General features: G+C 40.5%; 2 protein-coding genes across 4 annotated transcripts; one reads left to right on the top strand and one right to left on the bottom strand.

Annotated features, from left to right (window-relative positions):
- Positions 1-1,418: 1,418 nt before the first annotated feature.
- On the bottom strand, positions 1,419-9,076 carry sowahca (sosondowah ankyrin repeat domain family Ca). 3 transcript variants are annotated; one of them, XM_046053221.1, is made up of 5 exons: positions 8,959-9,076; positions 7,227-7,753; positions 6,333-6,721; positions 5,079-5,468; positions 1,419-3,822 (listed from the first exon to the last, which is right to left on the bottom strand). In XM_046053221.1, exons 2-5 carry the CDS (start codon positions 7,579-7,581, stop codon positions 3,358-3,360), a joined length of 1,599 nt encoding a protein of 532 aa, XP_045909177.1. In that variant the 5' UTR covers positions 7,582-7,753; positions 8,959-9,076; the 3' UTR covers positions 1,419-3,357. The 3 variants fall into 3 exon arrangements, with proteins under 3 accessions (XP_045909177.1, XP_045909176.1, XP_045909175.1); XM_046053220.1 differs by lacking the exon at positions 8,959-9,076 and adding an exon at positions 8,611-8,868; XM_046053219.1 differs by lacking the exon at positions 8,959-9,076 and having other exon boundaries at positions 7,227-8,868.
- sept10 (septin 10) lies at positions 8,603-22,313 on the top strand. The gene is made up of 10 exons (XM_046053222.1): positions 8,603-8,804; positions 9,881-9,995; positions 10,472-10,667; positions 10,879-11,065; positions 15,005-15,166; positions 17,260-17,356; positions 17,607-17,775; positions 17,855-17,987; positions 19,636-19,814; positions 20,313-22,313. Exons 1-10 carry the CDS (start codon positions 8,775-8,777, stop codon positions 20,326-20,328), a joined length of 1,284 nt encoding a protein of 427 aa, XP_045909178.1. The 5' UTR covers positions 8,603-8,774; the 3' UTR covers positions 20,329-22,313.
- Positions 22,314-25,387: the final 3,074 nt, after the last annotated feature.

Genomic DNA, 25,387 nt, shown 5'->3' with positions numbered 1-25,387 from the left:
AACAATAAAACAAGCAAACCACTGGGTGGGTACTTTTTATAGGCACTGTATGTCACAAGACAACTGAACATCCGGAGGACAGTGCACGTTTGTTACTAGCTTGATGGCTATTTGGCACCGTTAGTCACAAGTTGGGCTTTGAATGAATGTCATCATCACTGTGGTAACTGTTTTGGGACAGAGTGAGAGATGGGGATAGATTGGACATGGATTAGTCCAACAGTGGAGGCCCCAGGCAAAAAAGTTGGCACAGTTTCCCTGAAAAGATGGCAGAGGAATTTACATAATAGGCATTACTCCCTGCACTTTGAATGTAGGTCAGTAGCTGCAGTCAGACAGCCTCTCTACTCCGTCCCGATCAGCAGTCATCAGAAAAGCTGCCTTAGGCAACTAGAGTCTTGAATCACCGACCCATGAAAAACTTCATCCCTTCAGTGACCTCTATAAATCTGGTTTGACTAGTAGATGAAGGAAATAAAAGAAATCAGAGAAACATCAAACGAACATACTCTGACTCTAGAGCAGTTACAGATACACAGATTGTAAAGGCCATGTACATGTAATCCTGTTTTCATGTGGTTAATTCGTGCTGGCAAACATGAAGTGGAGAACAGACCCAGAAAATCAGTGCCACAAGACAATTGTCAGAGGAGTGGTTATCTGTCCAGTCACAGACTGACTGGGAGTACCATATCACTCTCACACATGATGTGCATAATTTAACTTACTCAACTTTTCACATTTTTTCCTCTTATCCTCAGTGACATGCTGGGGTCAACAGGCTCAACAACTAACAGAAATAAAAATACTTGTCCTCTTTTACTTCTTATTATGTGTAATATTCTGATAAAACCTTGTGTTTGAATGGTTGTGAATTTGCATTAAAGTTTATGTTTTACATCCGAAAACATTCACAATGTTGACCCCGATTAGACCAGTGTAGACTTAAATGTCAGTCCAGATCAAGATTTTATCTTGTGAGGACCTTTAGTCTTTGTAACAATAGAAGTACACTCACACTCTCTCACACACACACACACACACACTAATACACACACAACAGGTGTAGAATTGGGACTGGCTATTAATATATTGGGTGCAGTGTTACATGGGCAGCTTGTAGACAGGAAGCTCTGGATGTACTGTAAATGCTGGACCAAAGCTGGCACAGAGGCTCATCAGATCATCAATTATTCAGCACCACCAGACAAGGACAATCACATGGCGTCAGCAGGACTTGCAAAGGAAATAGCCTGCTTCATTTTGAGCTTTGGTCCATTCTGGTTGAATCTGGCTCTTAGTATTCATATTATAACAACCATCATGTGTCTAATCCCTGCCACGATTTGTACAGTTTGTTCCTACATATTCTGTATAGTTTTTTCTCGGTTGCTTGTAATAACACAGTTAGTGTCATGCCGTTTTTATGCAAACCATTATTGCTTTATTTCACATTCAAGGACGAGACCCAGAGAGAAAGTTGACAGTGGCTCAGTAACAGAGGATTCGCACCACTTAACTTCACAGTATTCACAAAGAAGACAGACAGATTGACATACAGACATAAAAATTAACAGTGCAAAGCATTTACATTTCCCCTATTCATGCATCTGAAAAGGTGACATCGAAGTAGGTTTGTACAACATATTTCTACATCAAAAGAGTCAACCGTACAATTACATGAAGCCCTATGAAATGCTACAAAATACTAAGTTCATGAAATCTAGGATGTGTCATTGATCCGATAATCAGGTATACTGTAAGTAAGGTTCACATATTTGGGAGAACAGTCTAAAAAGTCAATGTGCTCCTCAGCTAAACATACAGCATATTCTGGTCTAGACTCTTCACTATCTGCAGATGCAATACAAGAGGCCGTATAGGCAATTTATTAAAAATCTGGTCCAAAGTAATCAGGTGTATATGAATCAGAATGTTTGGTTGCATATTTACTGTAAAACTAATTAGTGCTACGCTGTTCATCTGTGGAAAGACCTTGAGCTGAATAACTTTTCACTAAATTAGATTTTTACATGAGCCTCTTCTGCATGAAACTATGAGTCTATGATTCAGAACTGTACTTTAAGTTGAAAGTGGTAAATATAATCCATTTTAACCATTGAAGATTTGCTCAAAAAGACTGCAATCTGCTATTAGAGGCCCATACCGCTTAAACTCCCCCACAAAGAAGCAGTTTAACAATGAGTGAGCCAGACTCAAAGTATTTGAGGTACATTATAGTCAGTAAACAACATCAGTTCTCCCTGTGCTTCCACCCTGTGAAACAGTCTGACTGTGAAACTGACCAGTGTCTTTATAAAAGGTACATGGATCTAACTAAAACCATGCCAGCCTGGAATTATCCTCCCATCATTGTGACTACCTAACTTTTAAATCAGTGTACTTTGTTTAGGTTTCAAATATTGATCAACAGAAGTGAAAGATATAGTGAAAAATTACATAGTCTAATTTGTATGCTTATATATACAGTGCATTATACATCTAAAGGTGTAGCAGTTTGATCACCCTGTAATATTGTGTATACAATGTTAACTTATAAGTATGACACGGGACTAATAACAGCTGGCATGGTTTTAGTTTGAGCCGTTTCCTCCCATAATGATGAACAATCTTCAAAGTGACAAGTGCAAACATCACAACTGTACATGGTTGTTTGGACATACAATAATTCTGTGGTTACAAGAGTTTGAATACTAAAATCTGTTAATTGAAAATAAAAAAGATTTCATTCAGAGATTTACAAAAAAAAACCCAGCACCATCCAATAAAAGGAGGCTGAAATATAGAAAATGTGTTCAATAAATATATTAATTTACTCTGCAAACAAAAAACATGTTTATGGATAACTGTGTGGAATAAAACCTATGTGTTATTTCACAAATCCCTCGCCACTGTGAGTCAAAACTAAAGTGAATCCAGCCTGTTCCTTTTGCATTTGAGTAAAAATTGGTCTAATATAAGTTTTAAAAAAAAGTGGTGTAATGTTCGCTAAGAGAACCTACAAAACATTACAGAAAAAGCTACTAACACAAAAAAACTCAACTCAGTGAATTGTCGTGGCAAATAAAATGCTACTTGAATTGTGCCCTGCCCTCTGTGACCAACATCAGCCTACGAACTGCAAAGGGATCAAAAGTAAGTTGTACTTTTAGAGAAACATACATTGTGGTTATTCATTTAAAATCCTATAATAAAACTTTACAATATATATTAGGATGTGTGTCATAAATTTTGGTCATAAACCTTACAGCTTATAAAGGTGAGTAAACAGTATTTTGTAAATCAAAACATGTCAAACTGGTTTATATTTCCATATCGCTGGTTAAGAGTGTAACTTCATCCAAACAGGTTGGACAGTGGTCGGGTTCGGAGAGGGCTGCTGGGGAGCTCCTCTCCTCTTCCCACCTCCCCAGTGTCCCTGAAGGAGGCGCTGTGGATGATCTGGGCTCGGTGGCGACCTCGATGCAGCCGGGCGTTCAGCCGGCTCAGAGAAGACTTCCTCTGCACCCCCCCTTTGGTCCTCCCAGTCACGGCTGCCTCCTCTGCTGCCTCAGCCGGTGGGTTCAGAAGGCGCAGTGGGTTCAGATTGCCCTGGAGGACTCTGGGAAACCGCCAGCCGCGCCCTCCACCACCACCACTGTTAGTGCTCTCGCTATCTGACTCGGTTCCAGGTGAGAGGACCACTCCCTCCTCCTGCAGGTCAGCAGCTTGTGTTGGGTGCAGGTACTGGATGGCTCGCCTTCCGCTGTAGTCTCGAGCATCAGGGTCCGCCTCCCAGTCTGACAGCAATACACGAACCACCTGTCAATCACAGCACATTAAATACAAACAGGGAAAATACTGAAATCTTGTCACCTGTCATTTATGCAGAATTTACTGCTACCTTATTGGCTAAGATTTCTCTGTGAGTTACATCATATGAAACTGTGTCTTATCAATAATCCAGCATGTCAACATGAGGGTACGAGTGGTCTTTTCTGCTGCCATCCTGTTGTCTGTCTTGATCAGTCCACAGTTATTTACGTCCTTGCGTGTTTGTCCCCATTTGTTTCTTGTCTTTATTCTTGGAAAATTGTTAATGCTTAATTTACACTAGAGCCTGACATGGTAAGACTGATATGAAATCCGATATTGTGATATATGGGCCAATATTCTTTTGTTCTTATTTTCAGAAACACATAAGATAAACAAAAATTATCTCTAACATTTACTATGTGTAGTTATGAGACCTCACCAAGATAACATGAAACTTTTTTTCCTTTGTTATAAATAGGACTTTTAGTACAAGTAATTTAAGTACAGCTGATTATGTCAGCTGACTGCTGCCTTTTGTGGTGGATGTTGCCACCACTGAGTTGCAGGGTGCCCTCTGGTGGAAAAACTATGTAACGACAACACTCATAACATGATCGAAGGAGGCCTCTCCTGTCTCTCTTCGTTTCTTTTATAATTAATAAAATAGACTAATAAAAATAGTCATATTTCGGCTGTTATACTGCTTTATCTGCAATTATATGATATCAGCTGATATTACCGGTCAGGGTCTAACTTACACATAGGTCCAAAATGCATGTTTTCTTATGACCAGAGTACAGCCTGCACATTTTCCTGTTGAATTCCCATCTAAGGGAGTTTCTGTGGAGATGTTTCCATTGTTTTATGGAGCCCAAAGCATACAGTAGACACTGCACAAATGCATCTCAAAACATCCCATTCAAGGAGCAATTTCTTGACAATTTTTAAAAACATACTTTCAATGCACTGTGTGTTTTGGATTGATTTAATTAATAGTGAGTGAAAGCCCTCTCTGCAAGAAAAGGTTTTCTATACACAAAGTTATAACTATAAATGACAACACATCGTGATCTTTTCAACTCATTTTGTGCAAAGCAAACCAGCCAGTTGATACAAATTAAGTTAATTCTTTTTCCAGATCATTTATTTTGTCTTGAAGAGGAAAGTCCATTCTTTTAGTTGCAGCATTATCTGCTTCACTGAGCAGGTGTAACCCACACCTATAAACACACTCCACTACCACCACAGTCTATGCAACTCACCTGTGTGTGGCCGTGCATGGCTGCCAGGTGTAGCGGTGTGTATCCAGCACTTGATCTCACATTCACATTGACAGGAATAGTGTTTTCCTTGGCGAAGGCCAGCAGCTGGGAGAGCAGCTCAGCTTTGCCCTGCTTAGCCGCCCAGTGGAGGCAGGTGAAGCCGGTCACAAAGTCTTTCTTGGCCACTAGGCTGGGTTCCACAGTGAGCAGGGGTTGCAGACTTTCCCACAGGCCATCTGAGGTGCACAGCATCCACTCATGTTCCAGTGGGTCCAGGGTCACTGAGGTGCAGTCCTCATCAGTGGCTGAGGAAAGGAGCGATGTCGAATCTCCATCGCTCCTCACTGAGTCCCGGAGGCGTGAACCACGGTTGATCAGAGACCTCCGAACCTGCAATGGGAAGAACATAGGAATAAAAGACTTTACATCCATTTTTGTGTTACAACATTTAATATGGTAGTGTTTAGCTTTGTACCACTGGACAATGCTTTATGGTGATGTAGAGATGGCTTTTTATTAGTTCTTTGCCAATAAACTGCTTAAAGTGTTCTTCACAAGACCTCAACTGCACTGTAAATAACAGTTTCACAACACTTAACGCAAGAACCAAATGCAGACTTCATTATTTGTGGAAACTAAACAAAAGTAAACCACACACCAGGGTATTGAGCGCCACTGTTCATCACAATAAAGTATCAAACTGATTTTACTTGTATAAAATATGTTTTTGACAGTAAACAAGTCAGTTATGAAATAGTCAGTTTAGCTGGTTGCTGCCTTATGATGATCCCCAAAAGGGGGTCATCCTGCCTAGAGTTAAGGCTTGATTACATCACCGTCAAATCTCTCAGTTGCCTAACACAGAAAACTGTTGCTGTGGAGTCACACTTTATGAATATTGCATTTCACACTGCAAATGGCGTTTTACATCAGCTGTCAAAAGCTACGCTCTTGGCTGTGCTGCAAGTTACACAGAGGCAATGGCAGGGGAACCTGCTTAATTTCGTCTATGGACAACTGTGCGGCATTCAGGTTCTGAGCACACCCAAAGCAATTTGTGATTTTTTTTCAGGTTAAAGCCATTTTTGTAAACATACTTTCTCACATGCTTGGATTGTTACTTGTTTTAACTGCTTTGCCCTGTATAGAGCTTTATAAAGCTGCCTTACAAACAAAAATGATGACTTACAATAATAATAATAATAATAATAATAATGGAAGCTTTTTTCATGCCAGAGAAACAAAGTATCGTACCTGCGGAGAACTACTCATCATCAGCTCTATGAAGTTCCTGCGACTTCCCTTGGGTGTGTTGATATCTCCCACAGGGTCCAGCCCTTCCAAGGCGCTGTCTTCAGAGAGGCAGCTGATCAGCATGGCCCGCTGGGACCCTTTGGACACCCTGCGTGCTCCCCTCACCTGCTGGTTGTGGGACCCCGCAGGGTGAGCATGGTCCAGATCTGGTACCCCAATAACGGGGGCCGATTCCCGCCTCCTCCTCTCCCTCAGCCTCACCTCCCCTCCTCCAGCAGAGGTAGGAGTCGCTGTGTTGGTCTTATTATTCTGGGAGGGGGCTGCAGGTTGCTCATTACCATTTGACTGTTTATCATTGTCCAGACTGGCAGCCAGCGGACTGGATGCTCCTGTGGAACCATTGGACACATTTTTTGTTTTTTTTGTTATTATCATGCAGCTTTGACACTGCATGATGGAGTTGTCTATGGCATAATCTTAACCTCAGCTGACTACAAAGCAGCCTACCCATTGTAATCCATACAGGTATGCAGGAGGTTAGTCATGTTATACTTTGTGTGATTAGTACCATGAATTATTGTACACCTATTTAATTATTTTTGGCAAGAAAGATGTCAAACTTACAGCTACAGATTTGTGGATTTTGACAACTTCAGTCTAAGCCACTTTAGTAGGGATTGGCCTTCATACACAATGGGGAAAAGGGCCAATGCCAAACAATACTACTTAAGCTAATAAATACAAATAAGCTTAACGTTACTGATAGACAAATAAAAGCTATCTAACTTATGATAAAGACATTTACACATGTGGAAAATTTAAGCAAATGCACCATGCACATAACAATGGCATAATTACATTAATTTAAATAAACACAGAGTGCATATGACTCACCTGCTTGGTCTCCGCTGTCACGGTTGCCGTTGACATAGCTGTTGTCCAGTGTTTCCTGGATATTAACGTTACCGTTGCACTCCGCGTGATCGTGGCCGTCTGTGTCCGCACGCATCACCGACTCTGCGCTGCCTTCAGTGTTTAAACAAACAAATTTCACGCCGTCTTCCACCTGCACGAAACCCACGTTGTCCACAACGCGTTTCAGCACCTCGCGATCCACCCCTTCTTTCGACTGGTCATTTCTCCCACAAACTGATAGGAAATGATCGAGCAGCTCCATCTGTTGGACCCTCCCTCCTCTCTCCATCAGGAACTCCTGCACGGCTTGCTCCGTGCACTGGGACGCCATCATCACCCCCGAAAGGCCCGCAACAGAGCCCAGAGACAAGTCAAATAAGTTGCACGAGAGCGTTTCAAAATGACTCCATGTTCACACGCTACTGTCATTCACTGAGGTCGGCGACAACAGATGACAGCATCCTCTTCCCTGGCCTCCTCCTCTCCTCCATGGGGAGTGTCGAGCTCTGGCAGATAGGGGTCGCAAGTCGCTGATGAAACCACCAAGCAAACGGCTCACCGCTGCAGAAATCATGCAGCGTTCAAGTGCTCCTCCTAAACTCGTGCTCCCAATAACTAGTAAAATCGACCAGTCTGATTTTTGGAGAATGCGATTTTATTTTAAGTGTCGACTGAGCCGTGATGGCGTGAGAAAGAAATATAAATATATTCCGGGCCTGTATTGCATGACTAACTGATTCAGATCTGCTTAAAACCATAGACTGTATAAAAAACCCTGTTAATATGGGAATCTTGTTGGTCAACACGTCACCAACATAGGCTGTATGATTCACACATGCAGGGCAAATGCGCCATGACAACTCAAATTTAGGCTATACGAAGCTAATTATGTTGGTTACATTATATTTAGCTTTGACAGAATGTCAAAATAATGATAATTAGCCTTGAAAAAGACGCTATCTCACATTAAAACTCACTAAGCAGGCCAAACATTATGATTATGATGTCAAATTATGATAAAAATATGGTCAAAATATTTTTAGTTCCTTATAAATTCTCTATGATCAAAACTCGAATCGAGTAGCTGTTGCACTGAAATCGGCTTGACAAATTTTCTAACACAATTTTCATGCCATTGAAGTGACTGGGAAAAATTAAGTTGCGCTGTACCATTATATGAAGAAGGGGGATGGGTGTGTTACTGCGTTAAATTAACATTGTTATACCATCCTGTCTTACAATTGTAGTGTATTTTATTCGTTAATAATGTTATATATTGTAATTCCCGCGACATTTTGCCCTAATTTGTAGAATTTTAATTTTAAAGCAAATGTCCAAACGATATACATCACCTAATTCCTACCTTGTGTTTAGTGGTCTAGACTGTCCAGTTGTCGACGGTGGACGCACGTAGTGAGGCGGTCCTGATAAGTGTTCAGAAAAAAAAGAAGTCGTAATTTTATCACTTTTGTTGTATATATTTTTGAATCTATCTAGGGTAAAAGTTATTAACGTCTGGCTAAAACTATGGCTTCTTCGGATGTTTCTCGGCAGTCGGTTAGTATTTTCCTTCTTTGTGGAAATGTTCTTGGAAGTTGAGCAGGGAGTGTCCGGGGCTATCATTAAGTTAGCTACAGCTAGCCCGATAACTATAGTTAGTGCTCTCTGTCTTTGAAGTTATTGAAAATACGACATTTGAGACGTAACTTACACAAAGTGTAGAGCACCAAAAAACATATTCCCTTCACGTCAACTGTATCCAGAACGTCAAACGGGGGTGTTGAATTTGTATTTTCAACTTTTCAAAAGGGATTCCGTGTTACATCTTTCACCAAAATACACTGCGGAGGGCGCTAGCTGGCTAACACTAGGCTAGCAGTCCAACAGGCAAAAGGTTATGGCAATAGTTGTGTGCCACACTCTTGTGCTACAGTTGCTAACGATGGTACAAAAGTGCCAAAGGTTATATATATAGGTTATGTTTTGCTGGTAAGATATGTAGATTACACTGCTTATTTAGCTCGATAAGAGCCACTAAATCGCTTCATTTTTTTGAATGTGTGTAAATGTGTAGTATTTTCTACATAGACAACGTAGTTTACTGTTATCAAAGGTTGGGCGTATATCATGAGGAATGTCCTCAACCTCAGCAAATTGTACCACACGATAACTAGAACAAGGTCCATGTTAGCCCTCTGTTTACCTGACTAGCCATACTCTTCCCTCAGGATTTCTGAATAGGAGTTAAGTCTGGGGCAGGTCAGAGGAGGACCACAGGAGAGAGCAGTCTGAGGAAAATTGATATAGACTGTATTTAAAGTGAGATTAGCTTTTTGTAGTTTTAACATTGAAATACTTTTCTATATGATAAAATTTTGTTACATGTCTGCCTCTTGTGTTGCGATATAGACTTACAGAGCATCTTTTTAGGTATTTTACATTAATTGCCAAGATCCACTTTAAAATGTAATCCTCTAACATTGCAAAACTGTTTATTGTGCATCCGTATAACTATTTTTTTTAACACCGGATGAATGTGTAGGGTTGTGGCTGACAACGGGGGATCATTTTTCTTATTTGAGGAGAAAATGCCTCCACTCTCTTGAGAATGATCTTTGCGATTTCTCCCTCAGGACAAAGGAATGCGGCCCCTGTCCTTGGCGGGCCATGTGGGCTTTGACAGCCTTCCAGATCAGCTCGTCAACAAGTCCATCTGCCAGGGCTTCTGCTTCAATATTCTCTGCATCGGTACGGATGTCATACACGCACACACACGCATACACAACCCACACACACATATTAAAACACATACACACAGGATGCTACTGTACAGCTAAAGTAAATTAACTCATAGGGCGCTACATGCACACAGGCACGTTGTTTTACTTGACTACCTCGATTCACTGCCAATGCCTTGGCCTGCTCCTTTCCTCCTTCTTCTTAGCTAGAATGCATGTTGAAACCCAGTGGCAGTGCTAGATAATAAGAGTATTAGTCTGAGAATTAAGGGGTGGAGGTAGACAAGGGGTCAAAGCAGCAATGTGATGAATAGGATGCTGCTGGTTCAAAAGTCTCAACAAATGCTAAATATGTGGTAGGGTGAATGACTAATATTTCTTCTTCCTCAACAGCTGCCATCACTGTGTTCTTGAGGAAGGCATTGATCTTCCTCAACTGTGACGTTCAATAACTGAAAATTTTGTCCCATCTTTCTACTGCTCCAGGTGAAACTGGTATTGGCAAGTCTACCCTGATGGACACTCTGTTCAATACTAACTTTGAGAACTTCGAGTCGTCCCACTTTGAACCTCAGGTGAAGCTGCGGGCTCAAACCTATGACCTACAGGAGAGTAACGTCAGACTGCGCCTTACCGTGGTCAACACTGTGGGCTTTGGAGACCAAATGAACAAACAAGAAAGGTGGGAGGAGGAGAGTGTGTGGAGTGTGTTATGGATAGTGAAGGAGAGTGAGAGGCTCGAAGTGCTCAAAAGTGTCTGAGTGACGACAAGAGAGTCACTAATAATGAGTGTTAAGTTAAATGTCCTGTTTTCAACTTCCTGCTGTTGTGACCTCATCTTTGTTTACCATTAATGAAACCCACATTTCTGATCGTCCCTATCTGCCCTGTAGCTATCAGCCGGTGGTGGACTACATCGACAAGCAGTTCGAGAGTTATCTGCAGGAGGAGCTAAAAATCAAGCGCTCTCTTCACAACTACCATGACTCACGAGTCCACGCCTGCCTTTACTTCATCTCCCCCTCAGGTCATTCACTGAAATCCCTGGACCTGGTCACTATGAAGAAACTAGACAGCAAGGTAGGAGGGGTGTGTGTGTGTGCGCATGTGTGTGTGTGCGCGCAAGGCTCAGATACAACAAATATTGTATTCATTTCATAGTTGTCATTTACACTGTGGATACTGGGGACATGTCTTCATCACTTTTTTAAAAGATTTCTTAAATATGTTCTGAAAATGGCTTGCAAGAAGAAATGTTAAAAAAACAAATGAAAATGCTTTGAGAAAGATTTATTTGCACAATAAGAAAACATGCAATGCAATTTAGAGATAGAGGAAACAAATGTGGATTGTCCAAAAAAAGTGTCATCTGAATCACTTTATATAAATAAAGAAATTCTACCATAAATTGGTGCAGAAAATGTTTCCAGAATGGAGGAAATTAAGTGTTTAGTGCTCAACATTTTCTAGTGGAGGACCCCCAGACCACACATATTTATATTTCAGCATTGAATATTTCGTCAAATACTGTTAAAATGTCTTCTTGTCTTGTTCTCGTGAACCCAATATAGTAAATCGTGCATGTGAGCCAAGTGTATCGTCACACCCCTAATCTGAACCCTTATGTCCCCACCGCTTTTCAACACAAAGTGAAATCCTTGATTCATTTAATCTAATCAAAGAACAAACACACCCCAGAAAGCTATAGTGTGTTAAATATGAATGTATTATAATAAAATATTTTATCAAATTTACATAACTTACATAACTTTAAGTTTTCTCGAGTTCAAAGCCAAAACATGTTTGACTTTGGAGAGTCCTAAAATGTGTTTGCTGTTTTTGGACTGACTTCTATCGAGCTGGATATTTTAAAATAGACCTATCAGTTCTGTGGGTCTATACAGTATGTGAATTGTGTAGAAAATATGTCAATATGCGAAAAAGCTTGTTTTTCATTTTTTAATTATTATTTTTTTGTCAGTAGGAACACAAATAGGACACTGCAGAAGCAGATGTAAACACTACATAGGAACTGATGTGAAACTGGTGGGCGCATGATAGTGGGAAGTACTGTATTAGAGAATATGCTGTGGTTGTTTTTCAACCGTCCTCGAGTGTTTTTATGTTATGTATGGTTCCCTATCCAACTGGCTAAACCCCTCCTTTCATTGTTGAAGTGGTCAGAAACTTTCCCATGCTCCCTTGTGTGTAGTGACTTTGTTTTCCTTTTGTGTTTGTGTGATTTCACTGCTCCGGAGTGTCCGTATCCCTGGATTTGCGTGTGAATGGAGTAGAAAAAGCAGTGGAATGTTGTAATCACCTCACGCGCGCACACGCTCGAATTGTCCTTTTGTGTCACTGTACAGACGCAGACAGAAAGAGCCATTTGTTAAATCTGCACCACTGACTTACTCAGACAGCTGTTAGAACAGGTCTCCTAGCATAGTATTTTCTCTGCTGAGATCTGTGTGTGTGTGTGTGTGTGTTTGTGTGTGTGTGTGTGTGGTCTGGCCCAGAGTCTAATGACGACAACTCATTCCAAGGCTCTCTGTCTTTGGTACGACAAGATGACGGACAGACAGGCAGGAAAGGAATGTGGGACGACTTGAGAGAGAGCTGCTGTGCCAGAAATAACATCAGTAAACCTGGTTTAGATAACGCTTATCTAAAAGCAGTTTTTAAAAGTATTAAAAACAAATACAGTTGGAATAGTTAACATATTTGGTGAATTGTACCGTTTGTCCTTTGCCAGAGTCAGATTAATGCACGCTTGTTTGCGTCTGCATTAGGGCTGAACGATTTTGGAAAATAATGTAATTGCGTTTTTTTTAAACCAATATTGATTTAATATGTGATTAATTTGTACAATTTGTAAAGTACAGCCTCCAAAGCTGCTAAGCAGTGCACTGGCTGTAACCAGGCTGTAACTCGGGACAGACTGGGCCTCTTTCGGACTCGTGCGGTTGGTTTGAAACGCTATTTCACAGATATTTCCTGAGCTGATTGGTGGCTGTGTGTAATGTGGCTTGCGATACCGATCACCACAATACGCTTACCTTACTACATGTGTCTTTCTGTTGTGTATTTTTCCTTTCTATTCCTGTCTGCCAAAGCGGCGGATGGCCTGACAATTTCACCCACCACCACCACGTTACCCACGGGTGCTAATTTCATTCCCTGTATGACACTAAAGTTTCTATAGTGTGGGCTTCTGTCAAGCTAAAGGCCATTGTACAACAACAAGTCAAGGTACAGCGTAACATGCAAAGTTGATGCTTCCTCTGCAGACTGGTTTACTCTTGTGTGTCATGTGACCAGAGCATAATTGCAGCCTTTGCGATTTAGAAAATTTTATCATATTACGATAATATCCCAAATGCAATTAATCGTTCAGCCCTAGTCTGCATGTAGTTAATGGTATGTTGATAAGTGAGATTGGCTTGTTTTAGCTCAGTTGCTAGATGTATATGTCATCAGGAGCAGCTCTACTCAAAGTTCAGGAAAGTTACAGTTACCAATTTTGTTACCAAGTATAATTGCCAACACACCACTGTGGCTAAAGGTAAAGTAGATTAGACCTGGGCCCTGTTTCAGAAAGCAGGCTTAACAAACTCTGATCTTATCCCTCAGCTCTGAGTTGACTTAGCCTGAGATGAGAAACTCAGAGTTTTATATATTGTATATAATGAAAACTCACTTTTAAACTACATTTATTTGTTTCAGCTGTGTTTTCAGTGCAACTGTCCAGAATCATAGTGTTATAGGCTACCTAAAGCCCAGTTCACACTACACGATTTTAAGCCAGATATCTAGCATGCCAAATATCTGGAGGAGTCGGCCGACTCGACATCCACATCCAGCCAATGAGACCCGGCAGCTACCTTTTCACTTCAGGACACTTTTTACTCACCTCCAACTCTCTCTGTAGCACGGATGATCCCTGCTACTGTACCTGCGTATGCTAATCCATTCTTTCACAGATATTCTTTGTAGTTATAATTGCTAGCTTTATAATAAACAACAGCTGATTCGTTTGTAGGTTTGCGTCATTTCCCGTTTCACGACTTCAAGTCGTGTAGTCTGCACGAGCCTTAAAAAGGAACATAGATTTTATTCTGTGCTGAGGATAAATCTACAATGTCTGGAGAAACTTGTCTCTGTCCTTACATCGATGACAGATTGATCTTAAAAGTGGTCATGTTCAAGATCATGTTTGGGTAAGAAACTAATAGCCTATGTAACCGGGATTTCAGTGTTTAAAGACATAAATGCATTCCGATATGTGCTTTGATATCAACAGCGTGAATGAGGAAATGAAACGGTGTGTCAGACAGCCGCTTCAGACTCCGCAGGAGGGGGGAGGAGGTTAGGTTCACAGCGTCATTTGCAGGAGTTACTGATCTAGGGTTTATCTGATCTTGGTCTCTGAAACAGAAAACCAAGAGTTTCCCTCATCTTTCACTAATCCTGCTTTCTGAAACAGGGCCCTGATTTTCGAAATTTTTTTGGTGTTGGTAAAATTGGTGACAATGCGTTATCATAACCAATAGAAATTCTCTATATTACGACATAAGACCTAAGTTGTAATGTAGTGAAATTTTCCTTTTAACTTGTGAGGAGGAAACCCAGTGGTATCCTCGTGTTGCTGCTCTTGAACTATTTTTTAACCAGATTGAGTCTCTTAAAGCTACTACCTATAACATTTGAAATCTGATTATCTTTGTGCCCTGGTGAATTCTTAAGTGGAAGTAGACAAATGTCACAGGAGTCAGAGGTCTGATGGAAAAATAAGAGTATTTGAATATAATCACACGTAATGTTCCTAAACATTTATCATTATGTCGTACTTCATTCTCATGCCCCCAGTTGTACTTTCAGAAGTTATTTGTTGTCAAATATATGCATATATTCTTTTCACAGATTGCATTAGTCTAATTTATCTCTGAAGACTACAGATAATAGTGTTTATATTTAATAATGATTGCTGAGGAAGAAGAATCTGTTATTTTCTTGCTGTAGGTGAACATCATCCCAGTCATCGCCAAAGCTGATACCATCAGTAAGACCGAGCTGCACAAGTTCAAGATCAAAATCATGAGCGAGCTGGTGAGCAACGGCGTTCAGATCTACCAGTTCCCCCTGGATGATGAGACCGTTGCAAAGGTCAACACTACAATGAATGTAAGGAAACACACGCAAACTCTTACACCACACTGAACTAGAGTGCTTTCTTAAGGCCGGGTTATTCCAGAAGCTGCGGCTGCTTGACTGACTGTTCGACAAGCAGTTCTGATGAGGCATAGTTGTACCTTTACTCTTCTCACCAGGGTTAGGGTTCTTTATAGCCATGGCTGTAACCAGCTATGAGGTCACCGAGGTCCACACCTTCATAATTATATGTAGGATGAAGCCTATTAATAAAACAATTAGAATAGCAGCCATTGATAACATGATCAACTTAAATGAAGACAGACTTGAACTTGAAAAACTGTTCCCCGATCCCCATGTCCAGACTTTGGGAAACACTTGAAGCACATGAAAACCTTGTGTGCCCAATAACTGAGAGCATCGCTTCACGTTTTGTGAATTTCCGGGTGTGTAAGATAGGGTGAAGCTTCTCCACATTAAGACAGATGATGTGCGCATTTACGCACAAGCCACAGAAGCAAAACTTGATATTTAAATCTCCAGACAAGCCGATTCATCAGAAAAGTTAATACATGTTCTGTGTTCTTCTACACATCCAAAATGTCAGGTTCATACAGTGAAACTGGAGTGAAGCAGCCGTCCTCCTGATCAGTCCTGAGCTTCAGGATATATTTCAGAAGCTAAACATGGAATTCTGTTTCCTCTGGAGAGTTTCCTCTCTGTCCTGTCAATTTTATAACTAGTTTTGCTTAAATGTTCCACAATATTTGCTGAGTCATTACTGCAGGCATAGAAACCGTACAGCTGACAATAAAGACATCACCTGGAAAGTTACAAAGACCAGTAGAGGTGGACTTAAACTGAAAAATTTGGTGGGGGGCAGGTGGATAATTTATGCATACATTAAGTGATCAGTGGGCTGTATAGCTTCTGTCTTTATTTTTTTCACGTCAGTTTGACTCTGTTTGAGTCAGTTTGACAGCCTGAATAAAACCTGCAACTGCGAAACTGTCTGCTTCTTTCTGAGCTCTCTTTTTTTTTCAAAAATGCATAGTGCATTTGAAGGTTTTATTCAGGCTGTCAAACTGATGAACAAACACTTAAAACTGAAAAAAAGCCTTAGTTAACGATCACAGCGTAAAAGTGAGCCACCCTTTTACTTGACTATTGAGAAATAGGACAACGATATTAGGTATTAACACTGTTCCTGTATACCTGGGTAGGTCTCTATTCACTGTTAGAATCATTAAAAAGCAGAACAGTGGGGTTATGTAAGCATTAAAGGAAATAAATCGTACTTCTCTTTTCAACCTCTCTGGGTAACAACAGCGTTTCTTGGTAAAATACAGCAAAAAAAGGCTAGAAAACGACTCTTTTTGTATTGGAGTCAATGGAGCGCAGCCATTAAAGTGTCAGACCTCAGAGTCCTATACTGCGCTGTGATTGGCCAGCTGCGTATTCTGGCTTAGCGAAGGGTCAATTTGAATAACATTTTTTGAAAGTGGTCCAGTGTTGATCAAGTGCGCTGTAGTTGACGGTGAAATAGACAACGTAGTCCTTACGGACAATTGCATCCCGTCAAAGTACGTTCACTAAAGGGCTTGGTTTTGTCACTGACAGGCCCAGATTGGTATTACAAATGTCTGACAACATTGTGGAAAGGATCCCACTTTCAAAAAGAAACTGCAAGCCAAGATAATAACACTGCTGGATCCACAGTACTACTGAGCCTGTTTGAAGAGTTGAATCCTTTTTAGTTTACCCAGAAATGGTCGCTATAGCACTCTCGTCAAAGCCACCAGACTCCCTTGACAAAAATAGTAATTTTACCCTCTGTACTACGGCTGCCTTGATCAGTTAGTTTGTGTTATTGTGTGACTTTGGTGGGGTTTTTTTAACCCCTTTTAAAACACCAAAGTCACACAATAAAACCAAACAAACCAGTGGAGGCAGCAGGAAACCAGGGAGGCAAAATGTCTTGACGAGCGATATAGTGACTGTTTCCGGTTAAACAAAAGGATTAAACACTTCAAACAGGCTCAGTAGTACTGTGGATCCAGCTGTGTTATTATCTTGGCTTGCAGTTGCTGTTTAAACGTATAATCAACTAAAACTGTTTTTTGCAGGGTCATTTGCCGTTTGCTGTAGTAGGCAGCACAGAGGAAGTCAGCGTTGGCAATAAGTTGGTGAAGGCTCGTCAGTATCCATGGGGTGTAGTACAAGGTAAGATGATCATTGTTTGTCTTCCCACACTGCTGTGCTTGTATTGCCAAAGTCTTAACACATTGATTTAAATAATGTCTAGTTCTCTCTTCTAGACCTGAACATTTTTTCTCTTCCATAAGAATTAACAATCTTTGTTTGCAGCCAGCCACCCTACAGTAAAGAAAAATTAAAAGGAATTTACTATATTTAATATCAGCTTGGAGGCTAACCCTTTTATTTGTCTCATGTCTATTTTTGCGTGTGCCAGTGGAGAACGAGAATCACTGTGACTTTGTGAAGCTGAGGGAGATGCTGATCTGTGTAAACATGGAGGACCTGAGAGAGCAGACACACACTCGCCACTATGAGCTGTACAGACGCTGCAAACTGGAGGAAATGGGTTTCAAAGACACAGGCCCCGAGTGCAAACCCGTCAGGTGAGCTGCCAACTTCATGAATGAAATAAAAATTTGCGCAACCGACTGCTGACCTGTTTGTGTGTGTGTGTGCGCGCAGCTTGCAGCAGACTTACGAGGCCAAGCGGCAGGAGTTCCTGGTGGAGCTGCAGAAGAGAGAGGACGAGATGAGGCAGATGTTTGTGCAGAGGGTGAAGGAGAAGGAGTCTGAGCTGAAGGAGGCTGAGAGAGAGGTACGTAGACATGCAAATAGTTCATAAGCAGCAAATTTTGTGTGGTAGTCGCACACTAGGCCCACGTCATCCCTAGCTGTGTGAGTTGCTGACTTAACAGCAGTTGAGTTTTATTTCTTTTTTTATTTCTTTAAGCAAAACTATAGTGGGTTGTATTGTTGTTGCTCTGGCCATCATTTGATGGGTTGAACTCACCAAAGAATTGCTGAGATCGTCTGATATCGCTTAAAATAGCCAAACTAATTAGGAATATAAAACAGTGGCAAATAGTAAAAATACTGTCCCTTTGTAAACATCTGAAAACATTTTACTGACTTTATGGTGAAACTCTGACCCACCATACGAAACTGCTGGTTATAGATAGAAACTTTACTGTCCTTGTATACAATTATACAACGAATTGCTTACTACGACTATTAGCAGCTTGAACATGGACCCTGGCACCTATTTCTAGGAAAAACGCCTAAAATAACATACCCAAAATAAATCAGTAATATCTCCTCAACCGTTAGGCCTAAATGTATAATTCTGGTTTCCTTTGAAAGGTCAGAAACTAAGGAATATAAATCTATTGATAGATTAGATTAACATATTTATTTTACTATTACAGACTACATGGATATGAAATACAGAAAAAATATATTTTCATCCTCGCCTGGTAAAAAAAGCTTTATTTTTATGCAATAAACCATCAAAATCATCCTAAGGTAGATTATAATGCACGTGAATATCTTCTAATACACCTAGAATATAACTGTAACTGTAAATTTGATGAAAAGAAATTGATATACAACAGTTATTACACAATCTTTCAAAAATATACCAGGCGAATGTCCATGTTTACTGTTTATATGTTCACATTTATTGGTGTTATCTTCAAAACATTTTTTCTCTCCATACAACCACGTTCCAAATAACATAAAGCTTCCAAAACATTGAAATATTGATAAAAACAGTCAATATAAATGACCAAAAGCACTCCCATGCCTTACAGGCCCACAGCTTGAGAACAGAACATCCTCCGCCAAATTACACTCTTCTTCTGCACTTATATCTCGTGACACAAACAAAACTTAAGACCGCAGCCGACCTCACCAAGATGGCGGCCCGCCAGACGATCTCTGTTGACACAAAGCGCCGCAGTTTTTGGATGGAAAACCGCTAGAACAGCGAACATCGATTACGTCCCCCATAATGGGTCAGTCCGTTCCCGTAGCGTTAAAAGAGCAGAAATAAATAAGCAATAAAAGGATAGCATAAAAGAATAACATGAAGCAATACACCAGACATTATGTTACTGTTTTTCTCCTTGGAAGTTGTCATTCGATAATGTTCTCATTACTTTTTTAAACAAACAATTGAGATTTCAACATCCTCTTTCCCTTTTCTGTTTTGTTTTGTACTCCTATGAATCTTGAGGGAACCAAATATCATGATGTTTGATCTTCTGCTGTATAGAATCAAAGTAAAATCTCCCAGAGAAAGTCAAAATTTTTTAAATTTCACATCTTATTTGCTGTTAGTGTAAGTCATTTTAATTTGTCACACAGAAAGTCTGATCTCTTAGGGTTTTGATGCTTGCAAAAATGGAGGCATCCCCAGCGGCAACTCAGTTCTGTGTGTGTGTGTGTGTGTGTGTGTCTTTCAGCTACAAAGTCGTTTTGAGCAGCTGAAGCGCCTCCACGCAGATGAGAAAGCAGCTCTTGAGGAGAAGAAGAGACACCTGGAGGAAGACCAGAGCTCCTTCAGCAAGAGACGAGCTGCCGCCCAGCTCCTGCAGGCCCAGAGCCTCACCGCCAACGGCAAGAAGGACAAGGACCGCAAGAAGTGAGAGGCTCCTCTGAAAGCTAAAGCTGATAGAAAATATTCAGGATCCATAGATTTATACATCTACAGATAGTGAGGGGGAAATGAAACCTTTTGAGTCATTAGTGAGTCGCTGCTGATATTAGGTTCAGATCTGTTTTATATGATAAAGGACATGTTATCACCTGCTGGTAAAATGCATGAATGGCATTTAAGATTTATGTGCATGAGTGCACTGACTGACATGTGGTGCATATTGTGCTGATGGCAGGATTTTGCACTCCTGCACTGTTCAACACTCATTAAAGTCTTTGCAAAAGTTTAAATTGTAATGAAATATTGAATGTGACAGTGAATATTTTGTAATCATAAACACAAAGACGGAAGAACAAATTTAATGTGGAAGACTAATGCAAAAAATGGGGACATTTAATTTGCTTGCTGACAAACTAGGCAACAGAGGCAGTGTAGTAAACTCAGTATTTTATAAAACTGATTCTCAACTCTTCTTTCTTCCAGTTCTGGCTTCATGTGAAGACATTGGGATTTCAAGAACACTCCAGTATGACCGGTATAACCAGTGACATTCTGCCCACATCCTTTTCAGCCCTTTTGTGGCCAGTCTCAAACACTAACCAGGACAACCCCACACAAACCAGCAGTGTGTGCGAGTGTGAGTTTGCTTTTGTGCCAAAGTTTAATGACTGTACCCATGAATCCTGTGTACACTTTCCTCGGTGGTATTTTTAAAATTCTTTGTGGCGTTTATACCTCTTTGTAATATTTTATATTTATCTTATGATTTTTATATAATTTCATTGTTATTTTCTATGTACGTGCCTCTTCTTTTCTTTTTTTATACTTCTGCCCAGACTAGGGACCCCTCAGTGTATTGATCCTCACACAGCCACACAGCCTCCTCAGTAGATGCTGTAGGTTTATTTAAGGACTTGGATTAGGTACAAACAATGCATTGAAAGGGACTTCCTCACTTAACATTTAATCTGCCATATCGTTGGTGTATAATAAGAGAACTCTTCATGTTTAGTAATGCGGTATGATGGCTTCGATAATGAGACAGTCAAACATCTGTAACATGCTTGTAATTTATTATAAAGCCTTTTTTAGACATGCACTTCATGAGAAGATTTACATTTTGTCTAAACAAATGCCCGAGTCTCTTTTTCATAAATGTTGCAGCAGCTGTCCATCAATGTCAGGCGAAACACTTCCATTGGAACTGAATGAGAAATGTTAAACCTACAGTAAGGTGCTTATCTAAATTGGAATAAAAATCAGTTTAATGACCACAGCAGTAATCAAACCACCAGTTTCTCTAAACATTCAGCTTTCATTCATGCCAACCTCTTACAGTATGAATATCCAGCTAAATGCTTTAAATACAGCATGTCAGAACCTAACAGCTAGTTATACTACATTTTTGGCATTGGCAGATGGTGTAAAATAGGCAGCAGAGTGTTATGTTCAAAACATAATTGATGACATAGACAAATGTATCAGGAAATCTACAGAGTTGGTTGGACTGGTGAGAAGTGGTGGTGAGCGGGTCATAAATAATGTTTAAATAGAGACACAGAATATTTACTCCACGGAGACCTGTGTATGTTTTGACTGCCAAACAGGCCATAAATGTGACAGATTTGTAGCTAAATGTTACAGAATCCATGTCTGAAAAGGGCTTCACTGATCATTTCTGGAGACAGATGTAGTGCATTTATCATAAGGAGTTGTCAGAAGCGTGGTCACAGGGCATTATATTTCCTTATCCTTTTTATGTATTTTCTTTCTCCTCCCAGATGCTTTAAACTTTTATTATGAGCACACCAGCTTTTCAAGGAGCCACACAGATTCTCCTGTTGCTGTTGTTCCAAAGGGAAATCAATTTATTTCTGAACTTAAGCTTCTCTTGTCAGTTTTCTAGGAGGGTGAGGCTGAGGCTCACCTTTGGATAAGGTACATGTTACAGCATATATATTGTCTTTTACTTGCTCCCTTATTTGTTCCTTCTGGCACAGTTTGCAATGCAGTCTGTCTCAAAAGAGCTGCTCGTGGGGAAAATGAATTCTGTCAAGTCTGTGTTTAAGAGGGGCCTGGGATGAGAGGGAGGATGTATTTTTGACCGTTTTTTAAAAAAATCCTTTCTTTATTCACTTCTGTCTGGAGTCATGATGAGACAGGGGTTCACACTTCAAAGCATTTTACAGCACAGAGTAAATCAGAACACTGACGCTGGTTTCTAGTAAAGTGTGATTTTTATAAACCAACATTTACTCACAAACACTGCCACTTTATATTTACACTAGTGCTTACGAAGTGTTCGTGCCTTATCTGCGTAAAGCTATACACTATCCACTTGTACATCCAGGGAAACACACTAATGGAGAAAAGCTTGTCTAGGAAACAGTTGTAATACACTTGTATTTCAGGAATAAACAGTGTTATTTGGGAGCTTTTTTTTTTCCTTCTTTCTAAATAAATCTTTGTATTTTTGTCATGACACTCTGCTTGTTTTTTTTTATCTCACAATATGGCGACAGTAAATTCCACTTTTACTTTACTTTTTCTGTGTTGGGAAAAAAAAATAAAAAAGCAACTCATGTTCCAGTTTGTTTTTTGTTTTAAATGCAGGTTCATCCCAATGACCATAATTTTGACATCGGTCCTGAAACTACATTTTAATACTGCTGAGGTGACCGATAGATCAAGCACCCCTACTGGGAAATTACATTTTGATACAGTTTATCTACATTTTGATATACATAAGTACTACTACATGTTCAGCTAAAAGTACAATATTCCCCTGTAAAATGTAATGTGGTACAAGTAGCTCCCAGTTGTAGGTAGTTAGGTAGATTTATTTTGTCACAATAACAGGTTGAGTGAATTTGCCTACATAGCAGACAATATACATTTATACAGAAGCAACTATAAAAATGGTAAACAGAAATAAACTATATTCAGTGGAGCAGAGCTGAGGATGAATTTGTCCAATAGCTTGGGGGGAAAAGCTGCTCTTCAGTCTGGTGTGGCAGCAGAAACTTTCCCAGAAGGCAGCAGGGTGAACAGACTGTGGCTGGGTGGGTACTGTCCTTTAGTGTCCTTTGGACTCTGCGGAGGCACCTCACTGATATCACTGATGCTCAGGAGATGGGTACCATTGATCTTCTGAGCTGTTTTAATCACCTGCAGCAGAGCCCTCTGGTCCTGGGTCGTGCACATCCCATGCCAGTTTGTGATGTTTCCAGTCAGGATGCTTTCTATTGCTCCTGTGTAAAAACTGACAAGAACTTGGCACAGGAATTTGGCTTATGCTTCCTCAAGAATATAGTTGTTTCTGACCTTTCTTCACCAGCGTGGAGATGTGAGATGACCATGTCAAGTTCTTTGTGATGCTAATCCCAAGGAACCTGAAACTGTACTTAAGTGCAGTACTTGAGTAAATGAACTTACATTCAACCAATTTTCAATGTCTTTTCCACCAAACTTTAATATGCAGTGATTTTTTCTCTGCACAGCTCAGTAACACACATTAACACAATCACAAAAAAATACACTGTTTGCAAAACATTTAACATAAGTGCAGATTTTACACGAGTTGTCTGCTGACAATATTCTCAAGAGAAAAACAATTTGGGCTCTATAATCAGAATGAGGTCATATTTAAAAGGAAAGAGTAGGAAAAGAAACTGATGTAGGGATGTGCACATGTAAGGTGGGAAAATCTATAAAGGGACAACAGTTCTGTCATTTGTTCCACGTTTGTGTCTTGTTGGACGTGAGGATGCATCAGACTGCAGTGCATTGCTTCAGGATTTGTTCTATTAAAGATGTATGTGATCTCATATCCTCAATGAAAGATTGTTTTTCTGCAGGCTGTTGAAAAATGCCAAAACTCTTAAGATATGGAGCATGTTGCGTTTATCACTGTTAAATGACTGTAGGTAATAATGTGGGGGGCTGTGTTGGAAAGAGAAGGTTGTTATGTGTTGAGACCCACAGACCTCCTGATTTAATCCTTCTCCACCCTTGTAATACATTATAAAAGAAATACCTACTATAATGACATTTCTTCCCCTTTTATCAGAAGTTAAGAGCATAGAGGATGATCACAAGCTTCCCTTTTGCTTTAGAGGAAGATTCAGGAGACGTCAGAAGCTTAACATCTTCCCACTAATATTTGACACAAAGACAACGGGACTGCGCTGTATCACCTGGTAGAGGTCTTGCTCCCTGCAGAAACCCTCCGGCTGTGTTGCCCTTCATGTGACTCAGAGCTGGCACACAGACAGGTAGACAGACAGGTCTGGTGTAAAGCAGAAAAAAGCTGATCGATTCTCTGCAGGAGCCTGCAGCACGTTGTGTATATATATATATATATGTGTGTGTGTGTGTGTGTGTGTGTATATATATATATATATATATATATATATATATATATATATCTTTGGGTGGGAAGTGATTTCTCCCAGTTTTCCTGCCAGATGTGAACACTATCTCTGCACTGCAGAAATCTGAAGAATCAAAATGTTGCTGCCTTCCTCCTGCTGGCCTTAAGCCTTGAGTTTGTGTGTTAGTGTCAAGTTTTTCCTGTGTGCGCTTACATGCAAGATTGCTGTCTCTCTCACACGCACGCACCCTTGTCACCTTTTGCTAGTCACTCTAAATGCAAATGGAGGTGATCATTGGAGACAGGCCCGGCTGCTGGAGAGATGAGGTTGTCATTTAAGGGGAGTGCCGGCGACGCTCTGAAATTACCAATTACACACCTCATCCATGCCAGTGTTGGCTTGAGAGCACAAGAGAACAGAGGGAGAGAAAGAGGTGTAGAGGTGAGGGAGGACAGGAGAAGATGGAGGGAGAGAGGAAAAGGCAGGAGAGGAGAGTGTCAGCTTTACTTCTAAACATCCTTTACCAACATGTCTGTGTCACTAACGATGGCTGTCAGACAGCTGTACCTGGAGTGTTGCTCATAAGGCTTCATAAGCTCATAATGAGCACATTGTGAGTGCAGATAATACTAATTGGAACAGGATATAATATGATTCTCAGGATGAGTTCTCCGAAGGGCAGCTGTAAAATCCTAATGGGCTATACAGGTAATGCGTTTGTTATGCATCAGAGTACATAAGTGTGTATTGTTTCCTATTATGTTCTGTGTTATCTCCATTATAAAGCTGCAGGCAGATGCATCAACAACCCAAAAAACCACACTGAAAATCCGTTTTAAAACAAAGGCATTTATTGCGAAAAATGCACTTGACATGAAAAAACAATCAAATCAGCCACGGGTCATCAGTACAAGACGATGTATAATGATCACATGGTAGAGAGCGCTGGGCATGGCCAGCGCAGAGCATGACTTCAATGGCACAAAGGGCCTATAAATATTCTGCACAATATAGAATTATATATATACTTTATTTTTTTCTTCTTCCTGTTCCCCTTGCTGTACCGCTGCATTGAGCCCGACTCAGTCCTGATGAGGCATGAGTGTTCATGCAGCACCAAACCTTTTCAAAAAGTTCCTTTTTTATGGAAAGAGCTACATAGAGGGCGCCCCCCCCCCCCCCCCC

This window comes from Micropterus dolomieu, linkage group LG07 (assembly GCF_021292245.1).
Source record: "Micropterus dolomieu isolate WLL.071019.BEF.003 ecotype Adirondacks linkage group LG07, ASM2129224v1, whole genome shotgun sequence".
Taxonomy (NCBI): Eukaryota; Metazoa; Chordata; class Actinopteri; order Centrarchiformes; family Centrarchidae; genus Micropterus; species Micropterus dolomieu.
Note: the sequence above shows the minus strand (reverse complement) of the source record. Positions and strands in the feature narration are given on the sequence as shown.

What these genes read in the sequence shown, in the direction of transcription:
- sept10 (XM_046053222.1), top strand. Translation starts at nt 8,775, where the DNA reads ATGGCTTCTTCGGATGTTTCTCGGCAGTCG. An exon ending in CAAATGAACAAACAAGAAAG is followed by an intron (nt 10,668 to 10,878) that starts GTGGGAGGAGGA and finishes TCTGCCCTGTAG; the next exon opens with CTATCAGCCGGTGGTGGACT. An exon ending in TGAAGGAGGCTGAGAGAGAG is followed by an intron (nt 17,988 to 19,635) that starts GTACGTAGACAT and finishes TGTGTCTTTCAG; the next exon opens with CTACAAAGTCGTTTTGAGCA.
- sowahca (XM_046053221.1), bottom strand. Translation starts at nt 7,581, where the DNA reads ATGATGGCGTCCCAGTGCACGGAGCAAGCCGTGCAGGAGTTCCTGATG. An exon ending in TGACAGCGGAGACCAAGCAG is followed by an intron (nt 6,722 to 7,226) that starts GTGAGTCATATG and finishes ATGGTTCCACAG; the next exon opens with GAGCATCCAGTCCGCTGGCT. An exon ending in CCATGCACGGCCACACACAG is followed by an intron (nt 3,823 to 5,078) that starts GTGAGTTGCATA and finishes TGTGATTGACAG; the next exon opens with GTGGTTCGTGTATTGCTGTC.